General features: G+C 46.9%; 1 protein-coding gene across 1 annotated transcript in view; it reads left to right on the forward strand.

Moving 5' to 3' along the window:
* The window catches only part of TEX11 (testis expressed 11), a 3096519-nt gene that overhangs the window by 1193560 nt on the left and 1881747 nt on the right, over window positions 1-21212 (forward strand). Inside the window, exon 12 of the mRNA XM_069612434.1 lies at window positions 4836-4917. Within this exon, the coding sequence (XP_069468535.1) occupies window positions 4836-4917 (82 nt within the window). The remainder of the gene's footprint in view (window positions 1-4835; window positions 4918-21212) is intronic.

The following is a 21212-nucleotide window of genomic DNA, read 5'->3' on the forward strand; positions in this document are numbered from 1 at the left end:
CGATAACTGGGTACCTGAGAACCTGACTTCTGCCTTGCGCTCGGTGCGTCGAGTGTCTAACTGGAGTGTTAGATCAACCAGATCAGAGTACTGAGTCAGAAGCGACGGCACCACTGCCAAAGCATCCTTAATGGAGCCGTTTAGACCTCTGTAAAAAATGACAGCTTTTTTGTTTTCGGGCCAGGATGTTTCTTCCGCTAACTGGTTAAATCGTGTTATGTATTCTATAAGGGTGCTTTTCCCCTGAGAGAGATCAAGTAATTCTAAATCTCTGGATTGAGCTTTGTATCTGGTGTCAAAAACCTTAGACATTTCAGTCACTAGTAAGTCAAAGTCATAAAGGGCTGGATGATCATTTTCAAGTAATGGGTTGGCCCATGTGGCGGCAACGCCAGACAAATAGGAAAGCAAAAACGCAGCCTTGGCAGGTGTATCGGGGAACGCTGAAGGTCGACAAAGGAAATGTAATTTACATTGATTCAAAAATGTACGGAATTTCCTGGGGTCTCCTTGGAATCTCTAAGGGGTGCTAAAGGAAAAGGATTGGGAGCAATTACTGGTGTGTTAATGGCAGAAGGACCAGGGGTTGGAGATGTGGGTTCCCCAAATTCGGAATCAGGAGGTAGGGGATAGCGAGCACTCTGAAGGGAGTCAAGGCGGTGGTGTAACGCTGTGTTGGCCGCAGCCATATTGGCTCTCAAGGTAGTAACTGCTTGCAATAGAGCGGCCACGGGGTCCCCAGCCGATGCCTCCATAATCCGAATGACCTGTCGGCTTCACAGTCTGTTATGACTTGATGGTCGTGAAGATTATGGGGCCTCTGTCCACAAGTTCCACTCAGAAAGATACAAATAACTTCCTGAGCGATCCTTGAGGCCACAGGTTTTTTGAGTGCCGAAGAACGCCAGGAACCAGGAACTTTTCTGAAGTTGAGTTACCCATCACGAGTCTGTTAAAAAAATCTGCTACACCTTATATCTGGAACACACACACTGAGCAAAGTTTCAAACATCTTAAAACCTTGTTCTGCTCAGCACCTGTGCTTAGACAACCAGATCAATCAAAAACATCTGATGCAGCTATTGGTGCAGTATTGTTGCAACAGCATAAAGATCTGGAACATCCCATAGCTTACCTTTCAAACACACTTACAGCAAGTCAGCAAAACTACTCGGTGATCGAAAAAGAACTGCTCGCTATGAAAACAGCTTGTGAAGAATAAAGACATTTACTACAAGGTGGGTCCCACCCATTCCTCATTCGTACTGACCATAGGAATCTCCAAACAATGGACTGTGTGAACTCGCGTCAGGCCAGATGGGCGAATTTTTTCACGCAGTACGACTTCAAAGTAACCTACATCCCCGGCAGCCTTTACTGAGTGGCTGACGCCCTATCTCGCAAGTTTGCCAAAAACAACCAGTCATCCACAGAGAGAATTATACCCCAGACTTGCATATTGGCCCAAACCAACTCTTTTTTCGAAGAAGTCAGAAGGGCCACGATTGAGATGAGACCCACTATACCTCCACGATACTCTTCTTGTTTGTCTAACAAGAAAAGGCTATTGTTTTGCAACCGTCGCCTGTTTATTCCCGAAGGTAACTTATGGCAAAAAGTCATGAATTGGTGTCATGACAATAAGACGGCAGGTCATCGAGGTTGTTAAAATACTGTAGAGTTAATGACTCGTTTGTTCTATTGGCCACGGATGAAGCAGGATATAGCTTCATATGTCCTTTCATGTCCAGTTTGTGCAAGAAGTAAAAACAGAACTGGCAAACCCTTAGGGTTGCTGCAACAAGATCCTATGCCTAACAGACCTTGGGGAGTGATATCTACGGATTTCATTGTAGATCTGCCGGTCTCACAAAAATGTTGTTGTGTTATGGTTACTGTGGACTCCTACACCAAACTAGCATATTTTTCTCTGTTACCCAAACTGCCTTCTGCAACTGAAATGGCCGGTATCTTTCTAACAGACATATTTCGCCTTCATGGTCTGCCCGACAAAATCATATCTGACAGAGGCAGTTAGTACACGTCAAAGTTTTGGCAGTCATTGTGTGATAAACTGGACATAGAACGGGCCTTGTCATCGGGTTTTCACCCGCGGACCAATGGACAGACAGAACGCCTAAATGGTACTCTTGAACAATACATCAGGTGTTACACTAATAAACAACAAGACAACTGGGTAGAATTGTTACCTATAGCAGAATTCACTTATAATAACTCTATCCATTCCGCCACTGGTCTTACCCCTTTTTTTGCCACGTATGGATATCATCCCAGAACCATTTTTCCACCAGAGATCCACCCAACAAACATTCTGTCGTTGGACTCCCTGTTATCAGATATCACAAAGGCACACAAGACCTTGGAGACCAATCTATTACACAGTCAACGGATATATCAACAACAAGTTGATCAACATTGTAAGAAGAATCTGGAATGGAAGCCGAGCGAATCGGTTTAGCTCTCCACAAAGTACTTACCTCGGTGGGTTATGCCTTCTAAATTGTCTCCTAGATGTATAGGGCCATTTCCCATCATAGAAAAAATAAACCCAGTGACATTTAGACTTTCTCTTCCACCTTACCTTAAACGGGTACACCCAGTGTTTCATGCTTCCCTGTTAAAACCTGTGGTGTCAGATCCACTGTGTAGGAAGGTATCAAAAACGAGACTCTCTCAACCTCCACAACCTGATGAGTATGAAGTGTCGCAAATAACTGATTCCCGATATCATATGGGCAGATTGGAGTATTTGGCCAGTTGGAAAGGGTATCCTAGATCAGAAGACTCATGGGAACCTACGTCTCATGTGCATGCACAACAGTTGGTTAACAAATACCATTGAAACCATCCGGTTAAACCCGGTAGTTCCAGCTATAGAAGGGGGCATACTGTCACACACCCAGGTGCTTGGAGGTTGTGGCTACGTTGGAAGGCCGCCATTCATATGCCCATTACGTTTTCCTTGCGCTCCTCGAGCACGGTCTAGTGTTTCTATCTCTTTGCTTTGGTTGGCGTTGCAGGGGCTTATTAACACTTCCGCGCCGCGAGCCAGCGCTTCGTATCTGCAGTGTTCCTTTACTGGAACTTCAACGCTAGTGTTTTCCGTGTATCCTTTCCGTCTGCCAAGGCAGACCCTGCAATAACCTACCTTACTTTTTCTACTTGCCTTTCTGTAAGCTCCGCGCCCCTCCATGGCTCCTGCTCCTCTCTTCCTTTCTTTTTTTCCGCTCTGACTCTGTATCTGGACTTCTCTGCGTACGCTTGGGTACGCTGCTCTCATTCTCCTTCGCTTCGGTTGGTTCTTTCTCTCTCTCTTGTGATTAGGACCAGTTTCCTTCTTAGGAGCTTACCGTTGGCTGATTCCTCCCTTGTTACTTACTCCTTTACTCCGCCTTTTTGCTTATTGGATCCTTTCTAATAAATTTCGTGTTCCATCCACACTTGGGGGTTTTTTGTGCCGCCAGGCTTTTTCCCCATTCTGGCTGTCCCGGAAGGGGAGCCACTAGAGAGCAGTCTATTTATTGCCTGCCACTGTGGCTTCTTCCCGGGGTCTGCCTTTTACAACAACAAAAAAATGGAACTACGCAACGTGGAGGAAAACCCTCAAAGATTCCTACAACACAGAGTGTTTTCAGACACAGGCGAGGAGGAAGTGGGCAGTGACACGGGGAACGAAGACTCCGGATTTGACACTCCAGAAAACTGTTTGATATCTGAATTACGCCATGTCTTTGTCTCAAATACTTGTAAGATCTTGAGAGACTGGGTCCAGGATTCATTAAAGATCTTGTGAACCTATAATCTCACTGTTCGGGTCGTTATGGTTCCTTCTATTAACTGTAAAAAATTAATCTATGAATCTGACTGGATTAGGAATAGAGACTCAGCCTTGAATTACCATCTTTTTTTATCATTTAAGGTTTGAAGTAAGAGCCCTAAATACGTTACCTTCCTACCTCAAACAGCACCCTTCCAGAAAACATAGATTTGACATGTTGCGTTTTAAATTGAATCTGCTTCCGACCAAAGACGTTCTGGGTGCAAGACAGGGCATTCCCCATCCTGAGCGTGTATGTAGGTACTGTGCGATGAACCTGGAAACTATTCATCACCTTTTTATCAATTTTTTTAATCGATATGTGTATGATGCATGCTTTTTAAATACAGAGGGGTTTTGGGAAAGAATACTTAACAGAAATGAAACTTCATTGGATATATCAATCAACATATTTATCGCCACTGTACCCCCCACTAATTAAATTGGTTTCTTTTTAATTATAATGAATTGTTAAATCAACCACATAAAATTATGAAGATTTTAATTTAATTTGTAGTATCTTATCTGTGTAATTTGTAACAATTTAACAGTGTCATTTTTTATATTTTTACCAGTGTAATCTGTAACATTTTGGCTGTGTTTTCTAGTTGTGATTGTCTTTTTATTGCAAAGGTTTTTTTAAACCATAAGCAATAAAATAAAATAAATACAATAAAAATGAAAATAAATAAATGACAATGAAATGGTTAGACTCCCAGCTTTCTCCTACAGCAGTCTCTGGATATACACACACAGAATGTTAGAGTATTGCACAAGTTCAAATGAGACCAGGGAGGCTGTGTTCTTTCCCAGGTTTTTACCATGTTTATGTCGGTTCTGAACCACCAGCATTTCTGTCAACCCTATGCTACTGTTTACAAAATGGTAAGAGCAGGTTTTCATTTGAGGGCCATTGCAATGCAATGCTGCCTGACCTCCCTTCGGCTCTTATTCTTTGCACAGCAGCCTTCATGACTCCTCATTTCAATCCAAATAGGAGAATGCGCATCCTGCCGGATTTTACCTGAAGATTAAAATTCTGCTAAAGGGCGGTGAGCCAGAGGATGTCGTCAGATCAGGTACAAGGGTCCGATTATGTTGGGGAGAAAGACTGAGTGTATCATTTGGTGGGAGGTACTTTTCTGTGCAGGGTGCATTTTGGAAATATGGTTACCAGAGTCTTGGGGAATGTGCCAGCTAAGCTTTATATGGAGTATGGAGCATTATCATGAGACTAAAGGTCAAGTGTTGGGGTAGCAAATATTTACCCTACAGCCGTAAAACAGCATTCATGATCAATAGTGTGACTCCCTTGAATGAAATGTTAGCACTGAGTCTGGAGGATGTATTTATTGTCGCAGAGATTTGGCGTGTCCACACCTTTAGCATTTCCAAGTGATCGATATTTGGTGAAAGCGTTTAGAAAAATCTTGCAACAGGTGTTTGCCATTCATTTAGACAAGGTTGCCCATTAGATCATAATGTACACATTTGAGTCCTCTAAAAACATAATCATGGCTTTTTCTCTTCATTTTGGCAAATGTATTTTGTTTCAGGGCTGCAAGTGAGATCCCATGATGCAATTGAGTCAGTTTAGCCCATCAGGTCTATTTTCCAACAATCCTCAGAGGATGACTGAACACACAGAGCTCCTCTCGTCTTAGTTATTAAGAGTTTTGTATTCACTCTTTCCCCCAAAATCTTTTTTCTGTGAGTAGTGTATTTTTATCTGCAAAGAATAAACCTTTTTAACGCCTTGGAATTTACTTTCCTGAGCTCCAGATTGCACCTCAGGTTTAAAAGTAAGAGTAAGTGGTGGAAGATAGGGATAAAAACTGGAGTGGCAGAGAGATGCATAGCTCTCCATTCTACAGTCACCCAACACCCTGAGCATACTTTCTCTGCTCCCCATACTAAAAAAAAGACTGATGGAAGGCAAACTCATAGTTTCCCCAAAGCTATAGGCACAGAAGAGGGAGAGGCTGCAACTATACCCACATTTCTAAATTGATAGGGAAATCAACAATAAATATACTGAGACTTGTGGATCTGCTTAGAATCACATGCTTTGCATAAGCTGACATCTAGTGGTAGGAGCAGAGTATTGCATGATTTGTATTCGAAGTTTGAAAAAGGACGTTGACTGGGCGTCTTTGTAATACTATCCCTAGTGTGAAGTGTACTGTACCCATGATCCCTCACGCGTCAATGTCCCTCATGTTGTTTTTTCCCACCATTGTGGTTGGTCATTCTATGTAGAGTTTCTTGGCTAACCCCATTATTAAAGTATTAATATAGAGTTATTTGTTTGGTACCGCTTTCGCTTGACGATCAACTCTTCTGCTGCTTTCAGCGAACATCACCAACCTTTGAGGCTCTTCTGCGACCGCTCTCTTCCTACTTCAGGCTCCGGCCTGTTACAATAGGGAGAGTGGGGGTGACTGGGACGGTCTCATACCTTCCATCATTTCTGAGAATGTCTTTTCTCATTTTCCCCCTTTGCACTCAATGTCGTGCTGCCTTTTTAAAAAACCATGTAAAATTCTCCCTTTAAATTCTGTCGCCCTGTAATAGGAAGCATCCGTGAAAAAATACATATCACATGTGCAATCACTGCCTTCCAAGGGATCACTCACAAAGGCACTGTGTGTCCTGTAAATTGTTTCCACCCAAAACCTTAAAAGGCAGACGTACTAAACGTTGGGCAGCCTACGCTATGCAGGCTGAGGCCAACATGGATAACCCGATAGGTGCAGAAGAATGAGAGGAAGAGCAAGGCAGCTACAGCGCACAAAGTGATCCTGAAGACATTATGGGTCCTGTTGGGAAGGGGACAGACACATCCCCCTCACCCCAGGTGCTTTAAAGTGAGGAGAGATGCATTTGAGGCACTGCGATGGCCCAGCGGGGAGGGGGAACAGTGAAAGGGATGCCTTCCCGTTTAACAGGACCCCAGTTTAATATGATCAAATAAAGTCTAACTACATGGGGAGGTCCAAGGCGCGAGCGGCATCGCTATTTTGCGCAGATATTAGTAATCATCAGAAGGCCTGCGCGGTAAATGTGGCATTGCATGTACTAGGCCCAAATTCGCGAGACAACAGAAATCCCCAGCCAAGCCCGAGCTCCCATAAGCACAGCTCATACCCCCAACCGCCGCAACATCTATTTATGGTTCCAAAAGTATTGCAAAGATGTGTTTTTCACTCAAGAGGAATGTGCTCTACAAGGTCGCGATCAGAGACTGGCGCCTGGTGTCCATGTAATCTCACACTGGCCTAAGCATGACCCAGCTCATTCCTGGGTGACCACAAATTATAGCCCATATAACTGAATAAACCCTAAGACCCCTGAATTCCAAGGCACCAGGTTCCCTTTGACCACCAACCCCAAAGTAACAAGTCCTGAAATGTACAAAGTGGAAGGACAGAGCATATCAGCAAAGTGACAATCGTGTGATTTGTATTGCGAGGTGCTGGGAGGTTTAAATTATCGTTCAGAACGAGGGTAGAGACCTTGCAGAAGGATGGCACGGAGGGAATGAGTGAAATGTGGGTGTGTAGGTTAGAGTGCCCCAGAACCTCCTTTGTGTCTGTTTTAAGTCCTGCCAAGTGCACAGTATGAGTGATAAAACAAGCTGTATAGTAGGAGTATAATTAATGTGTTTTCTAACCTTCGACGTGAGTAGAAGATGAGCCCCGCAGCACTCACGTGATGGAAGACGGACGGACTGGGCTGGGACCAGTAAACTGCTATCCCTTATGGATAAAGGTGGTACATGTATAGGGTCCATTCAGTCAGACGCACAGGTTTTTACTCTATGTTGTCTCATCATGACGCTGTGTACCTTTAAATGTTTCTGCTTGTACCTCTTTTTGGCAGAACGTTCTTAGCAGCAGAGTTCTTTGCTGTTACTCTCATCTGTGTGTGAGATTAAAACTTGTTATCCATACAAGACCGACTTGGGCCTTTCTTCCCTAGCGGGTTGTATTCTCTCTGGTGTGAGCATTTAGGGGCGTGCCTTCAGTTCCGCCGAATCCCACGTGCCAGTCACCCTCTGAGAAACAGGCCAGTGGTCCTGTGATGGAGACCACACTCAACGACAAGGGCACACACAAACGCTCCCACACTAAAGGCACAACCCCTAACCATTCGATGACTAAAAAGTCAAAGCACAGCCGCGCAGTATCAGAAAATGGAATCACTTCTGATTCTGGCTCGAATCATCTATTGTGCTTTGGGCTCTCGTCTTCATGTTCACCACAAGACACACACCTTAAACAAAACAACTTGCACTATCATGCATAAAGCTTCCATTCACTTGCGTACGGAACGATAAGCGTTGAAACATAAACTATATACATCTGCCTCTCCTCCTTTTTTAGAGGCTTTACATTCACAACACACTTTTCAAGTTGTAGATGATTCCAAAGATTTTGACTTTCAAAACGCTCCTGGTTCAGGGTATTGGAATAAAGAAAAGTTTGAAAAATCATGGATAAAATGTCATGCTTTGTAAACTTTCTAGAAAAGAACCATCTGAAACAAAAATACTTCGATTTCAGAGAAGGAGAGCCTGCTCCTAAATCTCAAAAGTTACAATATTCTGCTCAATCCACAACAGCCATCTCTATTCCAGATGATCAACAGGACCAACATAAAGATGATCAAGGGTTAGGAGATGACGTTTACACTGAGTATCAAGGTCAATTTGATGATCAGTATACACCCAGGATCAAGATGACGATGATGATCCTGACATTTATGTGTTGCCATTGCCCGAAGATCAAGATCAGCCTGTTGCAGATTCACCAATACATGACCAAATACAATATAATGATCTGCTCATTAAAGCGGCTGATAATTTTCAGACTCAAGAAGCCCTGAAAGGCACAGATTTTGTCGATGACATCTTAAGGGAAATGTAGTCTGTTGGCGAGTTTATTCCCTTAATTCAGTCAGTTGCTAAACATATTCAGCCTTCTTTGTCTACTCCCTCTCTAACCAGAGCAGTCAATCCCTGTGTTAGGCAGAAACCTGTGCAGTTCCCTTAGGGAGCACTACAGAAGATTAAGACTACAAGTATATGTGTTAAAGATGGCGTCTCTAGGGCGCAGAGTACCTGAACTTCCGGTAGTTGATCGTGGTGAGGTCGCCAGGCTGTCCGACAGGTGACTGTAGAAAGAGTAACGCGAGAAACCGGTGCAGCCCTCTCCCTGATGTGAACAGGGCTAGGGGTGGACCAGCTCCCAACGCCACAAGTGTGCTCCTTCCTGATTCTTGTGGCGCTGAGGCAGTCAGCAAGGTGGAACTGCGGACTGTATACTGAGGTTGATCGTAGAGCAGAGTAGGAAGTCCAAAACTGAGGCTGCAAGGCTAACGGTAGGCAGCAAACAAATTGGCAGATCAGGGATGTAAGTCCAAAACAAGATATGGCTAGGTTGCAGGAAGGCAGAGGCAGGCAAGGCTGAACTGGCTAGGCAGTAGCAGGCAGGACTGTAGCAGACAAGGCAGTAGGGTAAGGCTGGAGGGCTAGGAAACCAACCCCAAGAGAAACAGAGAGGAAGGAGGAGCAGGAACCAACAGGGAACTGGAACTGCAGGGGGCTGCAGGAGCGAAAACACGATCCGAAAACAAACCGCGTTGAGACGCGGTGAGTTTCAGGATTCCGTCCCTTAAATAGGGCCGGCAGCACTCGGGAGGCTTGGAACGCAAGCCGTGCTATCCCCGAGTGTTACCGTGCCCAAAACGAGGCTTGGGAAGCAAGCTTGTGGCTTCCCAAGCGTCTCGCGGACTGCGCATGCGCGAAGACCAAAACGCGGCCTTCCGCGCATGCGCAAACCCCGAGACACAGAAACCCTGGAAGCGCCGAGAGCCGCAGATGACCGCGGTCCCCCCAGCCGGTATCGGGGATAACAGCGCCAGGATGGGGCGCGCCGGGACCCATAGGTGCGCCCCCTCCGACAGGTAAGTGAAGTGGTAACACTTTGCCCCCTCCCAGAAAGGCCAGGAGCCCCAGGTTTCCAAGAAAAGCGTTGATAGAAATCACGAATCAGGCAGGGAGCATGCACAAAACTACGTGGTTCCCAAGTTCGATCACAGGCTGGGTAGCCTTTCCAGTCCACTAAGTACTGGAGAACTCCTCGCCTAATGCGAGAATCGCAGATTTCCTGTACCTCAAATTCAGGGGATCCCCGGACTACCACAGGTGCGGGACGAGGGGAAGACCGGCCAAACGTGTCAACTATGTATGGCTTCAATAGGGAGACATGGAAGACCGGATGCACCCGCCAAGTCTGAGGCAACTGCAAACGAAATGCCACAGCAGACAGGCGCTTAGTAATCTTGAATGGGCCAAAGTATCGGGGAGCCAATTTGGTGGGCAAATTACGTATGGGAAGATGCTTGGAGGACAACCAAACCAAATCCCCCACCTGGAAAGCTGGTTCCGGGGTCCTCCCCTTATCAGCCTGTTGCTTCATCCGTGCCTGTGCCTCCGCTAAAGTATTGCGTGCCAAGGAGTGTTGATCCTGGATGAGAGCGACGAGCTGATCAGCAGTGGGAACCACACTTGAAGGTACAGGACAAAAGGGCACCAATCTAGGATGCAAGCCAGATAAACAGAAAAACGGACTCAGGCCAGTAGCAGAATGAACCGTGTGGTTGTAGGAGATTTCAGCAAAAACTAGATGCGACTTCCAGTTAGATTGGGTGGCATTGGCAAAACAGCGAAGGTATTGTTCTAGAGTCTGATTAGTCCTTTCTGTCTGGCCGTTGGTGTGAGGATGATAACCAGAACTGAGTGCGCGATGAATGCCGAGATGACTGCACAATTGGCGCCAGAAAGATGACAAAAATTGAGACCCTCGGTCGGATATGATCTTTTCCGGCAATCCATGTAGCCGATATATCTCCTGAAGAAATGCCGATGCCATCTGCAAAGCAGTGGGTATCTTGAAAAATGGAACAAAATGAGCTGCTTTAGAAAAACAGTCCACTACGACCATGATACAGGTGTATCCTTCTGATGGAGGGAGTTCCACGATGAAATCAACCGCAATGGTGTGCCATGGGTAAGGTGGAATCTCGGTGGGATGAAGCAATCCCAGGGGCCTCTTCCTAGGGGTCTTCATCTGAGCACACACCGGACAACTCTTTACATAACGGTCAACATCATCGGCCCAGCCAGGCCACCAGAACTGTCTAGATATTACTTCTCGAGTTGCTCTCATTCCACGATGACCACCCACTCGAGAGTCATGAAACCCATGAAGCACAAGAGTCCGAAGTGAGGATGTGGGGATATATAGCCTGTTCTGGAAGAAAAGCACCCCGTTATCTTCAGTAATCTGTGAATGCCTCAGGAGTTCTTCCCGATCCGGATCAGAACTTGTGTCTTGTAGAATCCTCTGAAGATAAGGTGACAGTGCGAATAGAAAATGCCTTGGGGATATTAGTGGCTCATCCCGGTACTGACTTCTTGCTTCTACATCCAAGGATCGAGACAAGGCATCGGCCTTTAAATTCCGAGCACTGGGGATGTACGTGATATGGAAGTCATAATGAGAGAAAAAGAAGGCCCATCGGGCTTGACGAGAGGTTCGACACTGAAGAGACTTCAAATACTGTAGATTTCGGTGATCAGTACGTACTTCCACAGAATGCCTGCCCCCAAGGAGATGATGCCTCCACTCTTCAAATGCAGCCTTTATGGCCAACAATTCCTTCTCGATCACTGCGTAATTTCGTTCGCTAGGAGTGAGCTTGCGAGAGAAGTATGCCACAGGATGTTCCAAATCAGTTTCTGGTTCTTTCTGCAAAAGGACTGCACCGACAGCATAATCGGAGGCGTCGGCCTCTACAATATACGGCATCTCATCATTAGGATGACGCAAAATGGGAGCAGTGCTAAAGGCTTGTTTTAAGATGTTGAAAGCCTTGGTGGCCTGTGAATTCCAAAGAAAAGGCGTTTTACTGCTAGTTAGTTGAGTCAAAGGAGCTGTGAGTTGAGAAAAATGGGGTATAAATTGCCGATAAAAGTTGGCAAATCCCAAGAATCGTTGAAGGGATTTCAAATCAGAAGGTTGAGTCCAGTCCTGAATGGCTTGCACCTTGGCTGGATCCATGAAGATTCCTGTGCCACTGATCACGTAACCCAGAAATTCCATTCTTTCCTGATGAAAAGAACACTTCTCAGCCTTAACGTACAGTTGGTTCTGGGACAAACGTCGAAGCACCTCTCGGACATGTTCTACATGTTGCTTCAGGGAGGCAGAAAAAATGAGGATATCGTCAAGGTACACCCAAACCGATATCCCGACTAGATCGCAAAAAATGCTATCCATAAAACGCTGAAAAACAGCCGGGGCATTACATAACCCGAATGGCATGACCCGGTATTCGTAATGCCCCGAAAGGGGTCTTAAAAGCCGTCTTCCATTCGTCTCCGTCTTTAATTCGGATTAAATGATAAGCGCCCCGTAGATCCAACTTGGTAAAAACCTGGGCAGCTTGAAGGGACTCCATGATGCTCCTAATTAAAGGCAATGGATATCTATCCTTTCGTGTGATATCGTTTAATTGACGATAGTCGATACAGGGTCGTAGGGTTCCTTCCTTCTTTTTCACAAAAAAAAGCGGGAATCCAGCTGGTGATTTCGAGGGAGTGATGTATCCCTTCTTGATGCAGTCTGACAAGTATTCTTGAAGAACCGCCTTCTCAGTAAAGGATAAGGCATATACCTTCCCATGAGGTATCACAGAACCAGGTACCAATTCTATAGAACAGTCAAAATTACGATGAGGAGGCAGTGGTATGTCTTCGGGTTCAGAAAACACTGTTTGGAATTCGGCGTATTCCTGAGGGACAGATGATAGGGAACAAAACCCAGGAGGACCAGTACCCCTCGTGAGAGGTATGGAGGAGATCTCCTTTCTTGACACGCCGGGCAAACAACAATCTTGGAGGCAATGAGCAGAGGAGAAATCCAGAATGCGAGCCCCCCAATCGATGGTAGGATTATGGTGAAGAAGCCAGGGCAGACCCAAAACCACGGGATAGGAGGGTGATCTGATGACATCCAAGGCGATTCTTTCCCCATGCTCTTTAATCTGCATCTGTAGGCACATGGTTTGTTGGCAAATTGGACCTGAAGATAAAGGGGTCCCATCAATAACCTCGACGGGCAGGACACTTCTCCTGGCGAACAAAGGTATTCCTTGACAGACTGCAAATGTCTCATCTATGTAGTTTCCGGAGGCCCCACAATCCAATAAGCCTAGAACCTCTGCCTCTTTGTTTAACCATGATAGCTTGATCCTCACCACCAGTAGAACTGCCGGTTGCATGGGCTGGAACAAGGAGTTGGAACTGGAAAGGACTGAGTACGAATCTGGACCTGTCGTTGCCCTTCCTACTGACGTCAGGCCTACTAGTTTTCCGACTTCCTTTGTGGGCGTAGAGGACAGGTACCCAAGAAATGCCCAGCATCCCCACAGTATAAACAAAGTCTTAAATTTCTTCTGCGTTTTCGTTCAGATTCAGAGAGCGGACCCCTAACGGCTCCCAACTGCATGGGTTCGGGGCCGGGGTCCGAAGACCCGGAATTTCCGGCCTGAGCATTGGGTGGTCTTGTGAACATCCGTTCAACTCGTCGTCTCTCACCCCTCCGTTCTGCCAATCTGTGGTCTATTCGCAACACCTGTTCAATTAATTGCTGTAGGGTGTCAGGCTCTGGAATATGTAGTAATTCGTCCTTGTACTCCTCTCTTAAACCTCTTCGAAACAAAGTCCTTTGGGTTATCTCAGGCCACTGGGAGTCTGTTGCCAATTGACGAAAACGACCAATGTAGGCTATGATATCCATAGAACCCTGTTTCAGATCCATCAATTGATTCTGGGCTGTGGCGGCCAGATTAGGTGATTGAAAAACCTCCAGAAATGCTTTTTCAAAAGCTGCGAAGTCATTGAGTATGGGGCTATTGGCGGACACCAAAGGGGCGGCCCAAGCCAGGGCATTACCAGTCAAATTCCCCAAAATATATCCTATCTTGGCTTTATCGGAATTGAAATAAGAGGCTCTGAAGAGGAAATGGATTCTACAGTGGTTGCAAAACTCTGCCACACGTCTAGGATCTCCGTCAAACTTGATGGGCGTGGTCTGGGACATAGCTCCTTCTCCCTGAGGTGTTGCCCCAGAGGGTTGTGACACCATCTGTCTTAGACCAATGTTCTCTTGACGGAGTGCTGTCATTTCGGCCCGAAGAACTCGCATCTCCTCCCGGAGTTCTTGAACCTCATCCATCTCGGAGTCGGAAGGTAGGCGTCTCAATCTGTTAAAGATGGCGTCTCTAGGGCGCAGAGTACCTGAACTTCCGGTAGTTGATCGTGGTGAGGTCGCCAGGCTGTCCGACAGGTGACTGCAGAAAGAGTAACGCGAGAAACCGGTGCAGCCCTCTCCCTGATGTGAACAGGGCTAGGGGTGGACCAGCTCCCAACGCCACAAGTGTGCTCCTTCCTGATTCTTGTGGCGCTGAGGCAGTCAGCAAGGTGGAACTGCGGACTGTATACTGAGGTTGATCGTAGAGCAGAGTAGGAAGTCCAAAACTGAGGCTGCAAGGCTAATGGTAGGCAGCAAACAAATTGGCAGATCAGGGATGTAAGTCCAAAACAAGATATGGCTAGGTTGCAGGAAGGCAGAGGCAGGCAAGGCTGAACTGGCAAGACTGTAGCAGGCAAGACTGTAGCAGGCAAGACCGTAGGACTAGGCAGAAGGGCTAGGCAGTAGCAGGCAGGACTGTAGCAGACAAGGCAGTAGGGTAAGGCTGGAGGGCTAGGAAACCAACCCCAAGAGAAACAGAGAGGAAGGAGGAGCAGGAACCAACAGGGAACTGGAACTGCAGGGGGCTGCAGGAGCGAAAACACGATCCGAAAACAAACCGCGTTGAGACGCGGTGAGTTTCAGGATTCCGTCCCTTAAATAGGGCCGGCAGCACTCGGGAGGCTTGGAACGCAAGCCGTGCTATCCCCGAGTGTTACCGTGCCCAAAACGAGGCTTGGGAAGCAAGCTTGTGGCTTCCCAAGCGTCTCGCGGACTGCGCATGCGCGAAGACCAAAACGCGGCCTTCCGCGCATGCGCAAACCCCGAGACACAGAAACCCCGGAAGCGCCGAGAGCCGCAGATGACCGCGGTCCCCCCAGCCGGTATCGGGGATAACAGCGCCAGGATGGGGCGCGCCGGGACCCATAGGTGCGCCCCCTCCGACAGGTAAGTGAAGTGGTAACAATATGCAAGAACTCCCCTTTGGTATCAGTCTGTACCACAAAGATTTAGTTGGTAGCTGTGGCTAAGCAGTCAGATTTATCTCAAGAGGGAGATGAGCAGTATTCAGGGTTTACACATTAGGACTACACTTACCAAAGCTTTGTATCCAAAAGAATATATATATTTATTTTACACACTCTGATGTTCACACACAAATCACTATTGTAAAAGCAAGTTAAATCAGTCAAGAAAGGTATACACAACTCCCTATTTAAATTGTAGACAAGTTTGAGCAAGAGTGAAAACTGAGCAAAATGGCACTCTAACAATTTCTCAAAAGGGAGGGAAAGGACAAGTTATACAGGAATATACTCTTTAACACACCAGCAACACTTCCCAAGAAGATTGTGAACAAGTTAGGCAAGGCAGTACTTTAGCATGTGCAATACTGAGGTGAAAACCGAGCAAAATGGCACTTGACAAGTTTAAAAAGAGGGAAGGAAAAGGTGGTTATAAGAGTTAGGTGCACCAACACATTTCTAGGTGAGAAGCAATCTAGAGAAGGCAGTTGTAACAGATTTAGCCAGAGTCAAGAGGCCTGTGCCAGAGTCAGTGGTACAGGACAAAGTGCCCAGGAGCAAAATGTTCTAGTCGCTGCAGTCAAGTCTTTGTTTAACGATTCGAAAAGGCGGTTGCAAAAGGGGAAAGACAAAGTTAGATGATAGGGGCGGCCAACCCAGTAGGTAAGAAAAGGATTTAAAACACCTTTAGCAGCACCCAACGAAAAGGGCGGCCTGGCGGAACAATGTACCTTAATAGTGGAAGAGGCTCCTGCGGTGGCGGTAGTTCCTAGCAGTTCCTGCAGTTCGGGTGATCAAGCAGAGGAAGAGAGGCTCTCGTCGTGGAGGAAGGTTCGAGTTACTGCACTGCCCAGGAATGAAACCAGCCGCGGTGTTGCCCGACGAACAAAAGGTACGCTCCTTTAAATGTGGACGGGTGCCTGGCTATCCGGTCTCCTAGTGCTTGGCACTGGCGATTCGACCAAGGCAGGTCCTGTAAGGCGATTGGCGAACTGGTTGGCCCCACCAGCTCAAGGGAAGAAGACTCTTGCAAGTGAAGATCTTCTCCAGTCGTTGGAGAAAAGTGGTGAGGATCTGCAGCAGGGCTTCACCGGTGGTTCAGTCATTGCAGATGTCTTTGGCTTCTCTCCTCTTTGGCTTCTTAGTTCCAGAGGAAACATATTGTCCTCCAGTCCTCAGGAACTTGCTTTTATGCAGCAAGACCCCCATTCATACAGCCTAGCTGTCACTCACACAGTGGGGTGGCTCTCCTGGCGGGAGAACCGCCAGCCTATCAGGGCAGAGTGCGACTTGGGTTGCATAGGCAACCCGGTCCAGGATGCCTATTCCCCCTCCCACACATCCTGTCGGAGTAAAGTTAATATTAAAATAAACCAGCGGTATGTTAGAGGCTGTCAGTAAAAGTGGTAGCCTCGAACAATGGGAAAATCCCATAGGGAAATATTCATGGTTGAATATTTACGATAGTAACCACTGCCACCAGCCAGAAACTTTTGAGAGAGGGACTGTACGGTACCCCCTTGAAAATGAACACTAGGGAAAAACCATTAAACCTTCCCAGTACCTCCATAGTAAGATTGTTTGTACTGGTTTGGTTCATTTCTATTGACTAGTAAAGTCAATGGTAACTTTACATGCCCAGGGAGACAGTAGTCAGTCCCAGGGTTTGGAGTCTATGTTTGGGGGTCGCTACAACACCCCTGTGGTACGGCACGGAGGGTGCTGTGTACCACACATGTAAGAAGATGATTCCTATGAGGGTGAGAAAAACCCCATAGACCATAAGCACAACAGGCATAAGAGTGGGAAAAAAGGGTCTCACTCTTAGCAGGAGAAAAAAATAAACCCTTCAAATCCAGCAAAGCTCTATAAGTAAGGGAAATTAGCCTTTAAAGAGAATTCTCCCTAACACTCTGTGTCAAGAAAACCTTTAAACCTGCGCCTACAGATCTACTGATCGAGGACAGTTTAAGGGGTCGAAATGAGAAGCTGGCTCAAAGTTGTGATATTTTCAACATCAGGCATCTTTAGTAAACAAAAAGCGTTGGATAAAGGCCTTTTTGTCTCTATCCTAAAGAGGGTTTCCCTGCCTAGAAAACTAAAACTAAAGATCAGTCTGTATCTCGTCGTCAAACATATTAACTGTCCTTGTGTCCAAAAATACTACTCTGACAAATGAATGCTAAAAGTGCACAGAAATGTATCTGGCTTATATTTGGCAAAAAGGGTTCACAACTAAGGCAGTCGACAAATCCCACAGAAACACTCTTTTCCAAGGTTGGAAAATGTCTTTCAGATAACAATTCCTTAAGGATAGCAATAGTGTCTGTGTTTCTACTTCATGGGTGTGAGGTATTACTTGTTCCAACTTGTTCCAACTTTCCCCACACTGACATCTCATGTATGAGGATTTCTTCACTTTCTGACTTTTTGTATCTTCATTACAATTCATTTGCTGGGGTTAATGCTTTCTCCAACTTTCCCCATCTTGATATTTCATGTATGGGGAATTGTTCAAATTCTTTCTTTTTACTTCACTTGGTCGGTATTCAAAATAGTTTTTTTAATTGCCGCCAGGCCTGTCGCTGTGCCCCAGGGTCCCTAATGACTCTGGGTAGACTCACCGGTGTACTGAGGCATTCCTGACCGCTGACACACCGTTTCGGTGAGGCTCCTGCTCTGGGGCAGTCTCCCCTGCACAGCAGGCCTCCCTTCAGCTCTCTGGGCAGCTCTGCGCTCACTGGCCTGCTCTACCGCTGTCCCTCTTAACAACTGTATTCTCTGCAGTTTCGCTGTTGCTTCCAGGTCCTCTGCCGGTTCTTTCTTGGTGCTTGCAGCGTCCCTGCCAGCATCACGCCACAAAGGTATGTAACGCCAGCAAGCAGCAGAATAGAATGCAGCTATTTCAGGCAGCCGGGCTCTTGTGCCACCACGTCTCCCTTAAAGCGTTTCGGCTTCAGCAGGGCGTCCCTCTTATGGTTGGGCATTCGCTATCACGGCCGCCGTCTTGTTTTTTGCTGTCCCGTTGTCTGCACCCTAACTTCGCTACACAGCGGTCCTTAACGACCCTATCGGAAAACACGTCCGGTTACCCCCCGCCACTGGGACACACGGCAGATGGGCTTTCCAGGAATAATCAGTGTATGGAAAATATCTTTTTTACAGGATCATGCAGGGTTCTCATTGGAAGCACATCTTCCCTAGCTGTCAGGAATAAATTCCTTACTTGTAACTCCTGTTCTCCAGCATTGTATCTTTCATAGATTCACATGCTGTATGAATGTTCCCTGTCGTCAGGGTAGGATTCCCCTGTTTATTTTTAAAACTGAACTTCAATCACCACTTTAGTGCTGTAGCATATTATTTTTGGGTCATATTGCCCACAGCCAATTGAAAGGACTCCCTTTGCTCCACACCTGAAGGCCATCTTCAGATTTGGCATAGCACACATTAAGAGGCATGATGAGCCAAAACATAGTCTAGGGGGGTTGGTGGGATGATCACATGTGAATCTATGAAAGGTACCAATGCTGGAAAAAAGGAGGTACAGGATTGTATCTTTCATAGATTCCCATGCTGTGTGAATAGATTCTAAAGCAGAACCACATAACCATAAAGGGTGGAGGCAAGGTCCATGCAGAAACACTTACCACAGTTGGCTCCTTCTTTGCCTTCGTTCTGAAGATGTTTTTTATTGAATGCACACTCTCTAGTGGCTCATTCTGTCCTATGCAATGAACTCTTGGATGAATACCTACCAGACCTTACATGCATAACTGAGACATGGCTTTGCGATTCGTTTGACCCCTCAGTGGTTAAAACCCTACCTCCTATTCTTAATATTCTCTATGTTAACCGGGATGCTGCTTATCTTGGTGGGAGCATTGCCATAATGTTTTTATCTAGCCTTTCCGGGACTATGCTCCCCCTTGCTCACAATATTAAAATGTTCCCCATGCCAAATACTCTCGTATTGGGGGAAGAGCGTTTTCTATTGCTGCAGCGGTACTTTGGAGGCCCCCCCTCTGTCGCTCCATTCGATGTCTTTTAGGTGCTCCCTTAAAACACATTTGCTTTAACCAGCCCATCTCTCCTCCTGTGCTTCCCAACCTCACTCACCTGCTGCTTAGCGCCAAGATGCCTCTGGGCGGATGTTGCGCTATATAAATACCCCTAACATGACATTGCCAAGTTGTCGGAAACCAGTGTCGGCAATGTCCACTGAGAAAGAGATTGTATGATCAGAAGATGCCCCTCCCTCTCGAAGAAGGGTGAAGGCCTCCTCCTTCTTGTCTTCAGAAAGGAATTCAAAAATAGGTCCCATCTTGCACCAAAGTTCCCTGTCATATCTGGACAGGATGGCCATTGCATTAGCTGCCTTGAAGGTTGTAGTGGTTGTCATGATGACTCGTATCCAAAAGTATCTAGGTGCTTGCCCTCTTTGTCAGGGGGACCAGAGCAGGTGGAGGACGGGTTGGCTGAACGTTTGCAGGCTGCTGATGTCACTACAGAGTCAGGTTGGGAGACATTTTGGAACTGTCTCTGGCACCCTGTACCTTTTTATCAAACCTCTCCTTCTTGTGAGTTGCAGAGGATGGGCTGGTCATGGTCAGCAGACCATCTTCCCATATGTCTTTGATCACAGGAATCACAACTATCGACTTCCTGTGCTGTTCACAACGCCGGTAGAGTAAGATTTCCTTCTTTGGTTCATCTGGGACTAAGCCAAACATCCTTGTGGCCCTTGACATTAGGGCATGGAAGAATCTGATATCATCCGGAGGAGAATCGCAGAGGCAGACCTCATCTCCAGGTATCAGATCTTCAAATTCATCCGTGCCAGTGGTGTACGTGGAGGCAACTTCTTCTGACACGTCATCATCGGATTCCTTGTCCGTGTCCATAAGGTTGCGTGTCTGGAAGGGTAGGTGGTCTCTTGTTGGATGAGGAGTCGTAGTTGGAGACCCACATGGACCCTTTTGTGGTGGGGCAGCAAGGTGGTGAGAATGTCCATGGAGAAGTCTCCAGTGGTCTCCGCTCTAGGAGAGACGGCTGCAGGAATGATAGGAGGAACCTCCACTGGAACCAGAACTGCCCTAGGAGGGGGCATGGCTAACTTGGGCTGGAGTGCACCACTTTAATTTCGTCAGCAGAGAAGACTCCCACAGTTCTACAAGTGCAAGTGCATGACAGGAGGGGAGAACAGGACAAACGATCTTGCTAGGCCTAGTGCATTCAAGGTTGTGCAAGTGCGCAGACAGGAAGTGCAAGGGAGGGCAAGGGGGGACAATTGCGCCCAGTCCATCAGGGGCCTGGGTTAGGTGCAGAGCGGTTGCCCCTCTCATGGAACATATTCCGAGTGCAGTAGTGTCAGGTAGAGTGCAGAGGCCCTGAGGCAAATGTAGGACTGGCAGACGGAGCCTGGGACCTGTGAGGCTCTGGAGGTGCACCGGGTGACCAGTCAGCAAAACTGAGCAGAGTTGGGAAGGATAAGGAGGAGGGAAGCAGGAGAAAAGAGAAAGGATGTTAGCAGGGGAGAGGAAGAGAAGTGGAAGGTCTTGAGGATTTTCCGGTACTTGAGGAGGTCTGACACAAGATGGAGAGAGGCAGGGAGGCTGTTCCAAAGGGGGCACCTGCAGAGGATAACGATCTACCCCCAAATCTCTGTTTGGAGAAACGGCTCACCTGCACACAGTTGGAGGAGGTTGAGCAGAGGGCTCTAGAAGGAGAGTATTTAGGATCAGAGCTTTGAAGGTAGTGCAGGCTCTGGCCCCAGAAAGCCTTGTGGACTATGCAGACGGACTTGAACTTGATCCTTGCAGCCACAGGGAGCCGGTGAAGGGATTTCTGTGCTAGAGAGATGCAGTCCCTGGGCTTGAGGCCATGGATAAATCTCGCTGTTCTGTTCTGGATAAGTTGAAGAGTTCGGAGAGTAGGAGTAGGAAGATTGAGAAAGAGACAGTGAGCCTATGGGGGAAAGTGAGAAAAGGTAGAATACCTCTGAGGAGGTGCAGCTGGTAGTGGAACTTT

This window comes from Ambystoma mexicanum, chromosome 5p, assembly GCF_040938575.1.
Source record: "Ambystoma mexicanum isolate Mex_15411 chromosome 5p, UKY_AmexF1_1, whole genome shotgun sequence".
In the NCBI taxonomy this organism is placed as follows: Eukaryota; Metazoa; Chordata; class Amphibia; order Caudata; family Ambystomatidae; genus Ambystoma; species Ambystoma mexicanum.